A 17,046-nucleotide genomic window follows, 5' to 3' on the forward strand; every position below is an offset into this window, starting at 1 on the left:
AGGTCCCATTCACCGTGGGGTACGAGTGCTCAGAAACCCTCTCGAGGGGCCGGCCCCGCCAAGGCGGGTAGAACGTCGTGCGTCCCGAATCCTGGGAGCACCAGGTGCGCGAGGCGAGAGGCCACCCTCCGCCTCCGCGCTGAGACAGGCGGGGACCCTGGGGCGGAGCCCAGAGCGGAGCTGGCGCACCCAGCCCGGCCGCAGAAGCCGGGAAGAGCTGCGCGGGCCGAACGCGGACTCTAGCTGGAACCCGGGGACCGCGACACGCCTGGGAAGGGCGCCGGGTGAGAAGGAATAGGGACACCTCCTTCGAAGCGCAAGTCCGGTTCCCGAGACCGCTGGTGGGCAGAGCGCGGAAGCCGGTAAGCGCAGAGCTGGGCGCAGTCCCGGGCTCCGGGGGCGGGGTCGGGGGCGTCGCTCGGGCTGAGGGCTCAGACGCCCGTTCTTCCTCAGGGAGTTTCGGGCCGCCTTGCCTGCTGCCGCCTTCCGAATGCGCCCTGGCTGGCTCGCAGTAGAGCGGGTGCCGGGAGGCGACCAGGCAGGGGGCCGTAGGGTGGGACTAGGCAGTGCGGAGGGAGCCACTGGGTAGCCGGGCCGCGGGGCGAGCACCAAACTCGAGGAAGGCGTGGGCAGGGGAGCCCTTCGGGAAGGTGAGCAGGAAAGGGGAAGCGTCTCTGGGAAAATCCCCGCTCTGCAGCTCCTCTCTCCACTCCCAGTTTTCTTCCCGCCTGGAGGCCTCACATGCTTTGCTTCTCGAGCCTGAATTTCTGACTTGATTCCCGCCCCTGCCAGGGTAGCGCCTCCGGCGACTGCGCGGCCGTGCCAGTGGTTAATAAGGGAGAGGAAGGACCAGGCTCCCGGAGCGGGGTGGTCAAGGGCAGAGAGAGCATCCCGAGGTAATGGGGAGTGGACTGGCTCCACCCTGGGAGCCCTCCGTCTCCTCGCGGGTCCCGGGACCGGAACCAAAGAGCAGCCGAAAGTAGAATCCGAGAGAGCGCGAGTCCCGCTTCTCGATCTCTGGCTTAGTAATGTCTGCGGGGGACTGGGTGAGACAGAGGCGATCCAAAACGAAGTTATCTCTAGCTGCGGTCCTGAACCTCCCCGGGTACACAGCAGGCTACCGCGCCGCAGGTTGGAGTGTACTGGCCGTCCTGCGACTGCTGTCCGTGCTGGGGCTGGGGGGTGGGGATGGGAGAGCAGTTTCTGTCCTTCTTTATCCCCGTCTTCTCACAGGGCTGGACCAAGCCAAACCTACTGTCCCGTTTGTTCCGCTTCTTGCGTCCAGCATCCCGTGGCTCCCACTCTTGGGAGTCCTTCCCAGTGTGCTAGGAGGTGGGGGAAGGTGGATGAGCGCGGGGTGGCGGGTAAGTGAGGGGTTGGTGAGGGGTGGGATTCTGCGGGTGCTGGGTCTGGATTCTTTTCCCAGTGCCTCGGACACCTCGAACCCAACGGTACCCTATCTTCTGAGGGCTCAGTACTTCAGAGACTTTATTTCCTCCCCCATGGGCATCTAGAGGCACCAAGAATGTAGAGAACTTAGGCCATAGGCATACGTCAGCCCTCAGGCCCTCCTGGATCCTCACTGACACTCCCCCCACCCCTACACCCCCACCGCTTGGGCGGCTGTTTTCAGTTAAGCAATATCTTGGAGCGGCCACCACTTTCAGAGGACACAGACTCGTTAAGGAGATGTGTTGCCTCCCAGTCAAGGCTGGAAGGGGAACTGGGGGCCTGGGGAGGGGGCAGATCAAGAGTGGAGGCAGGGAAGGGAAGCAGACAGGAGTTTTTTTCTAAAATGGCCTCAGGAAGCAGCAGGAGAATTCCCTCCCACCCACAGGCTTCTCCACCTGCAGAATCTTGGTTGGGATCTTCATTCATTCCTTCAACAGCCCCTCCTCTGTGCCAGGCCCTGGGCTAGGCATCAGGATTTTGGTTTATAGCAAAACTGGAATTCAGACCGTGTAAATCACTGGCCCAAGATGACTCAGCCTCTTCATATGAAACCAGTGATTTTGAAGTCTGTGAACTGGCCTAGAGAGGAAGCAGTCCCTGCTTTGGAGAAAAGACCGTCCTGTATCCACATCCTCTGGCTTCATTGTCCCTGGCGACAGCTGGCACAACATTGTGACTTCCACAGAGTCCTGAGTCAGCTGCCTGAGCAGCTGGGGAAAACTTCTGGAAGACCCCCTTGGGAGCTTCCTGGGGGACAGGGGAGGGTGACTGGGCAGTCAAACTGGTCTTGGCCACTGGGCAAAAAGCAAAGATATACATTCTTCTTGGGTGTCTCTGGGGAGTCCAAACCAACCCATCCCCAAATCCCTCCTGACAGCCAGTCAGTAGGGGGTTTCCCAATTTCCAGATATCATGTGTCCTCCCCACTGTACCATGGGCAGTTCTGCCTGAGGGTAGACACTGGATCTGGTTTGCCTACACCCAGGGGGACTCTGAGAAGATGCTACCAGGTGTTCACCTGTATCTTATCAACTGGCTGTGTCTCCTTCCAGGATCGAGGATGGCATGTTGACTCCCCAAGGATGTTGGCAGGGTGCTAGGATCTCATGAGAGCCAAAGATCTGGACCCTAGCTCAGAGTCTGCAGACCCTGGAGTCTCCCACACACCGCTCACTGGCAAGCTTCACCATGGCAGCCCAGAATGGAAATGCTAGTTTTCCAACCAACTTCAGTATACCCCAAGAACATGCCTCCTCCCTCCCCTTCAACTTCAGTTATGGTGATTATGACCTCCCTCTGGATGAGGATGAGGATATGACCAAGACTCAGACCTTCTTTGCAGCCAAGATCATTATCGGGGTGGCACTTGTGGGTATCATGCTGACTTGTGGTATTGGCAACTTTGTCTTTATCACTGCCCTCACCCGCTATAAAAAGCTGCGCAGCCTCACCAACCTGCTCATTGCCAACCTGGCCATCTCCGACTTCCTGGTAGCCATCATCTGCTGCCCCTTTGAGATGGACTACTATGTGGTGCACCAGCTCTCCTGGGAGCATGGCCACGTGCTCTGTGCCTCTATCAACTACCTGCGCACCGTCTCACTCTACGTCTCCACCAATGCCCTGCTGGCCATTGCTATTGACAGGTGAGGATGTCAGGCACGGGAAACATGGTGGCCCAGGTCTCCTCTTTCCTCGCTTCAGCTCTAACAGCTGGCTTTACTTCAGATTCAAACGTTTGCCGATCTATGGAGGCAAAAGGAGGGTTGGCTTCTTCAGTTGTGGCTCATATTCTTCCAGATGTGGGCAAGAGTGAGTCCCCTAAACCCCTAGCTCTCGGCCATGCTGCCATATACCACATCTGCTTCAGATACAGGTATGTCATATAACCATGAGCCTCTCCAACACACAAGCAAAAACAGCAGGTTTAAGCAAGTTACTACTTAGCTACATTTTAGACAAGCAGCTTCCAGTCAAGGCAGCATGTGCAAAGTTTTTCTTGTAACCACAAGCCAAATCAAGATACAGAACATTTTCATTCCCTAGAAAGCTTCCTTGTGCCCCTTACCAGTCAATCCTCCCACCCCAGGCAACCATCAATCTGATTTCTAGTATCATACTTTCATTTTACCTGTTTTTTAACTTCACAAAAATGGAATAATACAATATGTACTCTGGTTTCTGGTAACTTTGATGCAAAGCTGATTTTACAATGGGATTATTGCATGGTTTGCTTGTAAAAAAGAGAGAAGGATATTCTTGCCTTTCTTTTTTGTATACATCCCTCTGCTTATTTGCATATATTTGCATGATATGTTCTGGAAGTCCTTGATCTGCTATAAATTTCTAATTACAGCTTCAGACAAATTTGACACATGTTTTATTTATGTAAACAGTAGTAGGCCAACACTGAACCACCAGTGGCTCTTTTTAAGAAGCCAGTTTGTGTCACATCTTCTTGGTTTATCATTGTGAGTTATGCTGAAACTCATTTTGATGATGTATTTTTAATCATCTTTTTCCTTTTTATCACCTTTCAACTTGTTTTTTCCCATTCTTAGTGCTATTTAGGTCCATAGTCCTTTTTAATCAACCCATTGATTTTTTCATTTATGATAATATTATACACATGCAGATATGAGGCATTTTCCTTTTTATAACTTAATTCCTGTAGGAAAAAAACAATTTTGTTATCACAACTGTGAGGCTCTCAAGCCCTGAACCCACTGTGTTTATGAAACTTACCTATCAACCAACTACACAAAATACCCCAGGGGAAATATGTTTGATACAATGATACAAAGTCAGATTCTTGGGGCCCTACTGAATGGGAATCCCCTGGCTAGAGCCTAAGTATCTGCATTTTACCCAATTCCCTGAGTGACTCTGTTGTCTGCTCAAGTGGGAGTTACCACTGTCCTCATCCCCTTTGTTCCACTGAAATCTTTGTCTTTATAATGTAGTTGTGAGGCTTCTCTCTCTCTCTCTCTTTTTTTTTTTTTAATATTGGAGATTCTCAGGAAGTAAACATCCTGTTACAATACAGGAGTGGTTCCTTTTCCACCCCAAACTAGCTTTGCCTCAGTCAGCTTCCAGCTGGGTCAGCAGTTCCACCATCTCCCAGTCACACAAGCAGGTAATACTGCCATCATCCTTTGCTTTTCTCCCCATTCTACCCCCACCCACACACCCCCTTTGCCAGATGCAGCCCTACACCAGGTCCTGGCAATAGTCCCTCCAGCCTCATCTCTTGGCAAGTCATGGCTGGACCATCACTATGCTCCTCTAACTTGTCTCTTCACCCCTACAGGAGATCCTGACTGCCCCCTGAAATCCATACTCATTCATAAGCACCAGGATATCACCATTGAAGGGTCTTTCTAATATATTTCATTCCTTACAAAACCTCCAAAATTTCAATGCCTGTAGAACACATGCCAAGTCCTGAGTCTAGCACCTCGTAGTCTTTGTAGTCTGATGCCAATCTGTCTTTCAGTCTCATGTATGGGGACACAGATAGTCTTTTCCAAAGGACACTGTATTTTAAGCACAATAACCACGTCTTCTATCTTTATGCTTCCTTTGTGCTTAGCAAATAGCCTCAAACCTGTGCCTTAGTTTGGTTTACTCCCAAAATAGACCCTGAGACAAGGATTCATGTGCAGGTAGCACCCAGGAAGCACCTTCAGGGAGATGGGAAATGCAGCAAGGGAAGGCAGTCAATAAAAGCTGTGTCACTGAACAAATTTCCACTGTGGGAAACTGATTTTTATTCTTGCCACAGAACTCTTGGAGCTGGTGTAGATCACACCTCAGAGTTCTCCCAGCAGTGGGAGGTGGGTGAGGGAGCTGAGCTATTTATATACCAAATCTCATAAGTCATTTATGAGGGCCTCTGGAAATTCTGTGCAGGTTGCCAAGAGTACTCTGGGAGCCAGAGAAGACCTTCCAACAAAGTAATGCAGGTGTTAGCCGGTGGGAGTGGACAGGTATGCACTGAAGTGATAAAAGCAAAGGGATATAGGAGCGTATCAACAGCATCTGCTTCAACCTGGTAGATCCACAGGTTGCTGAATCCTACTGTATGCCCAGCCTACGTGTGTGGAGACATAAGGGAGTAGAAGACACAGTCTTTGACCCCTGGGAGCTTTACTTCCACACAAAAACTTGAGTAATCTATTGATAAGTTAAGAGTAACTCAGAGGAAGACACGATGATTATGTTGGTGGTGCAGTCTGGGAACACTTCATGAGGAAGTTGCGGTAATCTGAGTGTGCTATTCTGACCACCTGCTATACTCCGTGGATCAAGGCAGGACTCTTGACTGATGATGACTGAACACACAACACTTGAAGCCAGAACAGTGAGGCCGCCGGCAGTTGGTTGGTCTCGTACACTCCCAGCCCAAGGGAGGAGAACACTGCACATCAAGCAGGGCCACGTGCGCCGTGTGGGAGTTGCACTCAGGAACAGAATGAGCCAGCAGGGGCTGTGGACAGCAGGCTTTACAGTGGCAAGAGACTGAGGTGACCTTAGCTCCCATGGGAGGATGTGATTGGCTTGTTTGGATGATTTTGCCAACTGGCAGGGAAGTGAACCCCATTAGTTGTGGGTTGGGGGCGCAGTTATTCCCACTGACAGAGAAACTAGCAGGACAGGAGCCTTTCCCACCAGGAGGAGGGACACATCTGGTGAAAACAGAGGAACTCACAGCTAAACTTTTTGTAGATATCAAAGCACATATGGAATTTCAGCTCTTAAAATTCATGACTCTAATAAATAGCATCCCTCTTTCTTACTCTGTTTCAAACCAACTGAAAAATAAGGCAAAATGATAAGAAGGATAGATGATGGCCAAACTCTTACTTTTGTTGAGATAACATTAATATTAAATAATTGGCTTATATCTGTAGGCATGGGGACTACATCATACTCAGAACAAACCCTGACACCGGCAGCAGGAGAAAAGCAATGTTCATGTGCAGAGGGCCTAGAAGAGATGCTATTTGAAGTCACAGAGACCCCAGAAGGAGAGGGTTGACCTCAAGAAACAGGCAAGCAGATAGATGGCAACAAAGAATTTACAGATGTCCCTCTTGCCAATGAAAGAGTCACAGGAAAAGATAAGTTTAAACAAAGTATTATAGCTTCTAGCATGCTTTATATACATTTACCTTCTCAAATGGAACCTTTCAAAAAGGTTGTCTGTAAAGTTATTTTTAATCTCCCTTTCACAGATGAAGAAACTAAGTCCCAGGGGCGTAAGTGATTTATCTGAGGATTTAGGTACAGAGCTAAAATCCAGGGCTTCTGAATAATGCCTAGGGAGTGTGCTTTATTTTATGATTTATTTGATAACAATAAATCATAAAATAAAGCTCTGAATTTTGGAGCAACCTATACTATAAGGAAGAAGTTACTGAGTGAAAAGGAATTAGAATTTAAGAGTTGACAGCAGAGTAAGCAGGGCTGTAGAAATTCTCTTTAGCATTGGTTACTGAGAAACTTTTCATGCTGGAATCAGATTGGGAGAGTTATTAAGTCCTGAACTAGTTCTGCATTATGTAAGAACTTTGGACTCACTATGGGAAGCAGAATAATGACTCCCAAGATATCCACATCTTAATCCCCAGAACACTTATCCCTAAGAGGAATTAAGGTTGCTAATTAGCTGATCATAAAATAAGGTCATTATACTGGATTATCTGGGTGGGCTCAGTGTAATCACAACAGTCCTTAAATGTGCAAGAGGGAGGCAGAAAAGTCAGTGTCAGGGTGATGTGTTGTGGGAAGGACTTGACTGATCATTGATGGCTTTGAACATATAAGGGGGCCATAAGCCAAGTAATGCAGGCAGCCCTAATGGAAAAACAAATGAGATTTTTCCCTAAGAGCCTCCAGAAAGGAACACAGGCCTACCAACACCTTGATGTTAGCCCAGTAAGGTACATGTCAGACTTCAGACTTCAAAACTATAAGATAATAAATTTGTTTAAGCCACTGAGTTTGTAGTAATTTGTTATAGCAGCAACAGGAAACTGATACACTCAGCATCACAGAGAGACAGTGATTGTGAGATGTCCCTGCCCCAGTGAAGGATGAGCTAACCCACTTGTCCTGGTCTCCAGCCCTGTGAGCCTTGTGCTATCCAGGCAATTCGTGCAGGTTAACTTGGAAAAACTGGGACCCATGGATGGGTAAAGAACTCTAGCAAGCACTGCTCATTACTTTATATGGCTAGGGTGCAGCCAGTGGTTGGGATGAGATCCAGTTTTATCTCAGGTCTTCAGAAAGCTGCAACCTGGAGTGAACAAGGCTGCCATGAGATCTCCTAATTGAAGTCTATGGGTCAGAGCTGCCAGTGGGCAAGGGGAAGGCAAAAGCAAGTAAAACAACCTCACGGCAGATTATTGCCAGGGACAGACAGAAATAGCACTCCAGAAGGCCGTCTTGCTCAAGTCAGAAACTTGGAAAGGTGACCAAAGGGTCTAGTTACCAAAAAGGGTAAAGTGAAAGTCAAAGTGAAGTCGCTCAGTCGTTTCTGACTCTCTGCGACCCACGGACTGTAGCCTACCACACTTCTCCATCCATGGGATTTTCCAGGCAAGAATACTGGAGTGGGTTGCCATTTCCTTCTCCAGAGGCTCTTCCCTATCCAGGGATCGAACCCAGGTCTCCGGCATTGTTGGCAGACGCTTTACCATCAGAGCCACCGGGGAAGGCTAGATAGAAATCTATGGGTGTCTTCCTGCTGTTGGTCGTAACCTGACTCAAGCTCCAGGTATGAGGTATATATTCATCTCCAAGACTGAATTGCTTCTTCCCAACCCCTCATGCCTCTTTTCTTCCTCCACCTTCCTCCACCACCTCTTCCTCTTGACCCATAAAATGCACAACAATGATTCCAGGGCACTAAATTACCTAAATAGGTGTTATTAGGTTTCTCTAGAAAGGAAATGTTCAACCTACACAAATGAGCTCATTTCCCACTAAGGGCTCCAACCTCTTTCCCAGGCAGTGTTGCTGATTGGAAAGAGGATAAAAGCTTTATGCTATATCCTGCTTGATGGTGTCAAGGCAACTTTACATACCTTCTCATCTGAGCTTGAGACAGCCCACGGAGGTGGGTGTAAAAGGTTTCTATCAGGAGCCTACATTCCATTCCCTGCACCAAGTGAGCTTGGGCAAGTCATTTACATCGCACTAGATTGCTCAGATTCCACCCTAAACCACCCCTATCCTCCAGCTCTGTAATGCAGAATGAAACCTGAGGGTAGCAGAGAAAAAGTCCTAGTCCACAGACCTTCTTTTGCCTCTACACCAGGAGATCTGTGAATTGAAGAGTTTTGAAAGAATTATATTCTTAGTCAGAATGGCAAGCTGAAAAGTCAGTTGGTATCAATAGGATTTATAATCATGATAGACCTCATATATTTATTGAATATCTAGTACATGCCAAGCACTTCACAAACATTGTAACATTTAATATTCACAGAAGCCCTGCAAGGTAGGTGTCATTTTATCCCATGTTGCATTTGAGGAAAGGAATCTGAGAGAGACTGATTCACTCTAGACCCCCAAAGCCAATCAGGTAAAAAGCCAGGATTCATTTTATCTGTTTGACCCAGATCCTGTGCTGTTCCCACTAAACCTCTCCTCTCCTCCAAATGCCAAATGATGTTGCTAAAATAAAATGAAGTATGTTGACGCTGGAAAATAGGTACGTGGGGAGTCATTGTGCCATTTTGTCTGCTACTGTGGGTGTTTGGGTTAAAAACTAATAATGATTACAAGCATATATCAGCATACATCATTGCTACTGATGCTTCCCTCTCCCACCAGATATCTCGCTATCGTTCACCCCTTGAAACCACGAATGAATTATCAGACAGCCTCCTTCCTGATCGCTTTGGTCTGGATGGTATCCATTCTCATCTCCATCCCATCAGCCTACTTCACAAAGGAAACCGTCCTCTTCATTGTCAAAAACCAGAAAAAGATCTTCTGCGGCCAGGTCTGGCCAGTGGACCAGCAGCTCTACTATAAATCCTACTTCCTCTTTGTCTTTGGCATCGAGTTCCTGGGCCCCGTGGTCACCATGACCCTGTGCTATGCCAGGATCTCCCAGGAGCTCTGGTTCAAAGCGGTCCCGGGTTTCCAGACTGAGCAGATCCGGAAGAGGCTGCGCTGCCGCCGGAGGACGGTACTGGTACTCATGTGTATCCTCACGGCCTATGTTCTGTGCTGGGCGCCCTTCTATGGCTTCACAATCGTGCGCGACTTCTTCCCCACTGTGTTCGTGAAGGAAAAGCATTACCTCACAGCCTTTTATGTTGTGGAGTGCATCGCCATGAGCAACAGCATGATCAACACCGTGTGCTTCGTGACAGTGAAGAACAACAGCAAGAAGTACTTCAAGAAGATGCTGCTGCTCCACAGGCGGTCCTCCCACCATGGGAGTAAGTCCAGCGCTGACCTCGACCTCAAAACCAGCCGCCTGCCAGCCACGGAGGAGGTGGATTGTACCAGGCTGAAGTGACCCTCTGGTATTGCACAATTGAAAACCCAAAAGCCAGTACTTGGAGCACAGTTTATCAATAACCAAGTTCACAGGCTGCATGGGGGAAGGGCAACTGTTTTCACGCTTCGCGGCTGTCAAGGAGCTGGATGCTTCTGCAGTCATAAAATGCAGTGCGGCTCGACACAAACCACAGCAGCTAACAGTTACTGATACCTGCTCAACGTACTGTGCGCGACACCAGCAAGATTAAGGAGCTGACATTTACTGATTACCTACTGTGTGTAAAAATATTTAAATAGCAAAATGAATTGGCAGAAGTCCCTGGAGTCATCGAGTTATATCCAGATATTTAGGTGTCAGGCAGAGGCCACAGTTGGTCTTCTAGGTTCATACTTCATCTTACCTCATTGTGTGTTCAGTCAGTGCAGGAAAGTCAAAAGCCAACAGAATATAGAACAATGGAGATAAAAGCATGAGTTACAGTGCGGGGTTTACAGCCTCATGGGGAGACAGTTCATGCCATCACAATGAGCTGTTCCACTCCGATCTTATGATTTCATTAGAACATTCTCTTGGATTCTGGTTGCCAGAAAAGAATTTTTCTCATAATCAGGTCACTAGTTATCTATAATGGTGTCATTTCAAAGAAAAGAACCAAAAAAATCTCTTTTCCTCTGATCCTTGAAAGCTCGTCATTCTTTTGGTTGAAGACAGGCAATCCTAAAATGAGGAACATATCCAGTTCCTGACACTTTAAAGTAAATGATGTCAGAAACTTCAGTATCAAGGAGAAAGGAGTGGAGTTTGCCACTGGCAATGAACGTAATCTGTGTGGCCATTTTGCTAAGGCCTGGACCATTTTTCTAGAACACATCCTCTTTTTCAAAGATGAGCTCTACTTGAAATTCAAAGACCTGGGTTCAAGTTCTAAATCACGTGATCTAGATGTTTATTCTCTCTGCATCTCAGTTTTGTTCAATAAAACAGGACTACCTTATATGACTGTTGGGAGAGACCACTGAGGTCATAGTTTATGAAAGTGATTTTCAGCTATACAAGTGATGAGAATGGATAAGTGACATTGAGCAATTTATTTGGACCCCATCCACTGTGGCTTATTATGGAGAAACACTCCCACTTTTTCATCCTTATTCTATGAACCAATGAGCCCTGAGCTCTTTGCAGATCTCTGAACTCTACATCAGGAGAAAAAAAGAATCCTTGTCCTGGGTCATAATCAGGAAGATTCGACCTCAGAGTCTTGGTAATCCCCCTCCCCTGACTTTCAGTATCCCTGTGATCATAGAAGTGTTTTGACAATCTTCCCTACACGTTGCCAAACAACACACCCCAGAGTTGCCTAAATCTGTTTGTATTATCACATATCTGTGGTAATTGTGTATATTTGTCCTCATTTCTTCTGGATTCATTTTGAAGCAGAGACTATACAAATGGGAACTGATCTGGGATTGACTCAAATGACCCACATTTGGACAATTTACACTTTTCTGTAGCTAAAGTGTTATTTAGTTGTTTGCTTATGTGTGTATGTGTGTTTAATTAATTGTTGGTGTTTTACCCAACAATCGTGTTTCAACCAACATTTTCCTCTATCACCACCCAGCAGACTCACTTTCAGCCCAATTATTGTACCCTCAGAAAATGTAAACTCACTTTAACATTAGGCTAGCCAAACTGTTTATAAATTCTGATTTTAGAAAACTATATGATTTATTCTAAAGCCAAGCCAGTAAATATTTGGGGTTATCTGCATTTTCACACATGTAATAACTGCATTTTTATTTATTACTCCTATCCTGATTCTTCTCCTAATAAGATGAGTCTTTAAAAATAGACTGTTACCAATTGTATCTGTCAAAAGAATTCAGCCCCCTTTTCCTTTTTATATTATACTAACCTCTCTTCATTTAAACTTAATGGAAACAACCTTTGTAAATATCAGTGTGATTTGTGAGTTTCCAGTGAATAAACGTGTTACATTATTATCAGATGAAATAATTAACATATGGAATCTTAACCACACTATTAAAGTATTTTCCCTGATAATCTTCTATGTGTTAGTATATTTAGATATCAGTGAAGTAATAGCCATTTAAACAATTAAACCTTGAAACAGAGAAGTTCTTAAAGGCATTTTTAGAACAACAGTAGCTCACACCAGCAACCAGTCTCATCTTGGTCACTTCTCTCAAGCTGCCAGCCCAAGAGAGTACTAATGCACGCAAATCAATCAGAGAACCACTACTCCATGTTCACATTCACATTCACTCTCCTCCTTCATTTCATTCTTTAAAAATTTAAAGAAAAAAAACCCTTCATTTTAAAATCACCTTGTTTGTTTCATGAATAATGCTGTTTACATGGAGACTGTTCATTGATCTAACTGGTGTTAAGGTAATAAATGAATAGCACTTGTGTTTACCCTTTTCTTCTCGAGACTAATTAATGCTAAGCTTAAGATACTTTTAATGTGCTGAGATATATAAATGTTTATATATAATTTTATATTGGGAGCTATTAAAAATTTAATCTCGTTTGGCAAGACAGATCCATTTCCTTGGCCAGAATAAAAGAAGGATGGCTTTGTGATGAAGCTATTAGAGATCTTTCTTTCAGCATCCAACATCAATAATAAGTTGATTCTCAAATTGAAGAAATTAAAAAATAGCTTCAGGCCTTTTAGGGGTAAAAACCAATTCCAGATTTATGAATGGAAAAGTTACCTATGGGACGTGATTATAAAACTTAAAGAGAGTTCTATCTCTAGGGGGAAGTGTTGGTTTTGAATCATATCTCCTCAATCTAACCATTATCTCTCCCTTGAACTCAAGATCACACACACACACACACACACACACACACACACACACATCCCTCAATAGGACGCCACAGCAGGAAAAGGCCTTTTCGGGCATGTAATTCAACTCACTAGTGTCTTAGATGAGAAGATATGAATTCCAAATGAGGAAGTGATTTGCTTAAGGATGCACAGCTAACACTTGCTGGAACCAAAATAGTGCCCCAAGGTCTCATTCAGTAACTGCCCTTCTGAATCCAAAGGAGAGGACTTCCTCTAAGAATGTTTAGAGGGCCATTTAAACTGGTTGCTCAAATTGCCAACATCCGCTGGATCATCGAAAAAGCAAGAGAGTTCCACAAAAACATCTATTTTTGCTTTATTGACGATGCCAAAGCCTTTGACTGTGTGGATCACAAGAAACTGTGGAAAATTCTGAAAGAGATGGGAATACCAGACCACCTGACCTGCCTCTTGAGAAATCTGTATGCAGGTCAGGAAGCAACAGTTAGAACTGGGCATGGAACAACAAACTGGTTCCAAATAGGAAAAGGAGTATGTCAAGGCTGTATATTGTCACCCTGCTTATTTAACTTCTATGCAGACTACATCATGAGAAACGCTGGGCTGGAAGAAGCACAAGTTGGAATCAAGATTGCCAGGAGAAATATCAATCACCTCAGATATGCAGATGACACCACCCTTATGGCAGAAAGTGAAGAGCAACTAAAAAGCCTCTTGATGAAAGTGAAAGAGGAGAGTGAAAAAGCTGGCTTAAAGCTCAACATTCAAAAAATGAAGATCATGGCATCTGGTCCCATCACGTCATGGGAAATAGATGGGGAAACAGTGGAGACAATGGCTGACTTTATTTTGGGGGGCTCCACAATCACTGCAGATGGTGACTGCAGCCATGAAATTAAAAGACGCTTACTCCTTGGAAGGAAAGTTATGACCAACCTAGATAGCTTATTAAAAAGCAGAGACATTACTTTGCCAACAAAGGTCTGTCTAGTCAAGGCTATGGTTTTTCCAGTGGTCATGTATGGATGTGAGAGTTGGACTGTGAAGAAAGCTGAGCAGTGAAGAATTGATGCTTTTGAACTGTGGTGTTGGAGAAGACTCTTGAGAGTCCCCTGGACTGCAAGGAGATCCAACCAGTCCATTCTGAAGGACATCAGCCCTGGGATTTCTTTGGAAGGAATGATGCTAAAGCTGAAACTCCAGTACTTTGGCCACCTCATGGGAAGAGTTGACTCATTGGAAAAGCCTCTGATGCTGGGAGGGATTGGGGGCAGGAGGAAGAGGGGACGACAGAGGATGAGATGGCTGGATGGCATCACTGACTTGATGGACGTGAGTCTGAGTGAACTCCGGGAGTTGGTGATGGACAGGGAGGCCTGGCGTGCTGCAATTTGTGGGGTCGCAAAGAGTCAGACATGACTGAGCGACTGAACTGAACTGAACTCACTCCTGAGAGAATCTTAAACTGCACAAAAGATACCTTCCTTCCCTCTGCCAAGCAGAGTGCATCCCATTCAATAGACTTCATAATCTAGACTCCAGGGTTCCAGAGAAACCAGAATTACCCCAGGATGACTCTAGTGTTCCTGCCTTTCATTTCTCCTAATGGGAGAAGTGCTCCCTTTGTAGATGTCTGAGCACATTTAGCTGGAATGTACATGGAGCTATTTGGATGTGGTGTTGGAGCCATGTGGGAAAGCAGATTATGATGAGAAGAGGCTTTGGCCGCAAGAACAGTAGGTGGTGGGGAAAAGGACTTTCTCATATTGGAAGACAAAGCAAGTCCAAGGCCAGAGTGTGTAATCATCACACAAGTGGTGAGCAGTGGTCATTCTTCATGCCTCCCAGGAACCAAATGCCTTCTGGTCACAGGTCAGCCTCTCTCCTGAGGTACACCTACCAGGCCACACATCACCTCCTGGAGTTGCTTGAACCAATTGCTCCTTTACAGATGCTCAAAGAGCTCCAAATACAGGACAATTTTTCTAAGCAATAAAGAGGCGTGGGGGGGGAATGTGTTTGGCACTTGTTTCAGCTATAACAAATTGGTGGGAGATGAGAGGTTCATTGGAACTTGAAAAGAATCATCATCAGATAGAGGAAAATAGGCAGGGGGGTTGCCTCCAAGAAGTGAGGAGGTCAGTTTGGGAACAGAAGGTCATATAGACACAAGGTCTTTCCAGTCCTTTGTTGATTCCTTGTACTGAATTTCCACATGTGAGTCACAGCCTGAGATGAAAGAGGTTGTCTACAGGATCTCATGTAATGCTGTTTGTAGGTTTCCAGCTCTGGATCCAGGCAAGTTCCTGATACAATTCTTTGACTGACTTCTGCAGCAGGAATGGTCCACTCTGTGTAGAAGATCTGCCACCCACTCACTTATTTAGTCTCTATGCTGACTGCTGTGAAGGAACAAAGGTGTGGGTGCAAGTCTGAATCTGAGAGTAACTCTCAAAATGATACATGATTAATTCTATGTTGAAGCAGAGACACTGTAAGCACAAAAATGGAGAGGATATAGAAGACAGATTCCTTCCAACTGTGGGAATCAGAAAAGGTTTGGAGTACAGAGGTTGTTAGGCAGAGTTCTGGAAGGTGGAGAATGGTGGGGAGAGGGTATTCTAGACAAAGAGAATAGAAAGAGCAAAGACATAAAAGAGGGGAAATGAGATAGAATATAAGTGGAACAACAAATAGTTTGATTTGACAGACATAGAGAAGATAGATGTTTAGGGGAGAACAAACACTGGCAGCAGGATAAAGAGCAGGATGAAAAAAGAGGTGTACTGAAAGAGACTTGGATTCACAATTAGAATCATATTCAAATAGTAATTCGTATTTAATAACTTTCACTTTACCTCTTACCCCTTTACTTGTAAAATGGGAATGATCATAGTACTTGCAGCATAAGATTATATGTGGATTAAATATGTATCTTAACGCCTCAGTTCAGTTCAGTTCAATCACTCAGTGGTCTCCATCTCTTTGCAACCCAGCATGCCAGGCTTCCCTGTCCATCATCAAATCCTAGCGCTTGCTCAAACTCATGTCCATTGAGTCAGTGATGCCATCCAACCATCTCATCCTCTGCCAACCCCTTCTCCTCCCGCCTTCAATCTTTCCCAGCATCAGGGTCTTTTCAAATGAGTCAGTTCTTCGCATCAGGTGGCCAAAGTACTGAAGCTTCAGCTTCAGCATCAATCCCTCCAATGAATATTCAGGACTGATTTCCTTTAGGATTGACTGGTTGGATCTCCTTGCAGTCCAGGGGACTCTCAAGAATCTTCTCCAACACCACAGTTCAAAAGCATCAATTCTTCACTGCTCAGCTTTCTTTTTAGTACAACTCTCACATCCATACATGACGACTGGAAAAACCATAGCCTTGACTAGACAGACCTTTGTTGGCAAAGTAATGTCTCTGCTTTTAAATAAGCTGTTTAGGTTTGTCATAGCTTTTCTTCAAAAGAGCAAGAATCTTTTAATTTCATGGCTGCAGTCACCATCTGCCATGATTTTCGAGCCCAAGAAAATAAAGTCTCTCGACTGTTTGCATTCTTTTCCTATCTGTTTTCCATGAAGCAATGGGACTAGATGCCACGATCTTAGTTTTTTGAATGTTGAGCTTTAAGCCAGGTTTTCATTCTTCTCCTTTACTTTCATCAAGAGGCTCTTCAGTTCCTCTTCGCTTTTGCCATAAGAGTGGTGTCATCTGCATATCTGAGGTGATTGATATTTCTCCCTGCAATCTGGATTCTAGCTTATGCTTCATCCAGCCTGGCATTTTCACATGATGTACTCTCCATACAAGTTAAATAAGCAGGGTGACAATATACAACCTTGACATACTCCTTTCCCAATTTGGAACCAGTTTGTTGTTCCATGTCCAGTTCTAACTGTTGCTTCTTGACCTGCATACAGATTTCTCAAGAGGCAGGTCAGGTGGTCAGGTATTTCCATCTCTTGAAGAATTTTCCACAGTTTGTTGTGATCCACACAGTCAAAGGCTTTGGTGTAGTCGATAAAGCAGAAGTAGATGCTTTTCTGGAACTCTTTTGCTTTTTCTGTGATCCAATGGAGGTTGGCAATTTGATCTTTGGTTCCTCTGCTTTTTCTAAATACAGCTTCAACATCTGGAAGTTGTCGGTTTGCATACTGTTAATGCCTACCTTGGAGAATTTTCAGCATTACTTTATTAGCGTGTGAGATGAGTGCAATTGTGTGGTAGTTT

At 45.5% G+C, this 17,046-nt stretch overlaps 1 protein-coding gene across 1 annotated transcript; it reads left to right on the forward strand.

Moving 5' to 3' along the window:
- Positions 1 to 1,156: 1,156 nt before the first annotated feature.
- PROKR2 (prokineticin receptor 2) lies at positions 1,157 to 12,415 on the forward strand. The gene is made up of 3 exons (XM_040247914.1): positions 1,157 to 1,332; positions 2,505 to 3,098; positions 9,295 to 12,415. The coding sequence occupies exons 2-3, from the start codon at positions 2,641 to 2,643 to the stop codon at positions 9,989 to 9,991; spliced, it is 1,155 nt and encodes a 384-aa protein (XP_040103848.1). The 5' UTR covers positions 1,157 to 1,332; positions 2,505 to 2,640; the 3' UTR covers positions 9,992 to 12,415.
- The last annotated feature ends 4,631 nt before the right edge of the window (positions 12,416 to 17,046 follow it).

This window comes from Oryx dammah, unplaced genomic scaffold, assembly GCF_014754425.2.
Source record: "Oryx dammah isolate SB20612 unplaced genomic scaffold, SCBI_Odam_1.1 HiC_scaffold_10, whole genome shotgun sequence".
NCBI classification, from domain to species: domain Eukaryota; kingdom Metazoa; phylum Chordata; class Mammalia; order Artiodactyla; family Bovidae; genus Oryx; species Oryx dammah.

What these genes read in the sequence shown, in the direction of transcription:
- PROKR2 (XM_040247914.1), top strand. Translation starts at nt 2,641, where the DNA reads ATGGCAGCCCAGAATGGAAATGCTAGTTTTCCAACCAACTTCAGTATA. An exon ending in CTGGCCATTGCTATTGACAG is followed by an intron (nt 3,099 to 9,294) that starts GTGAGGATGTCA and finishes CTCTCCCACCAG; the next exon opens with ATATCTCGCTATCGTTCACC.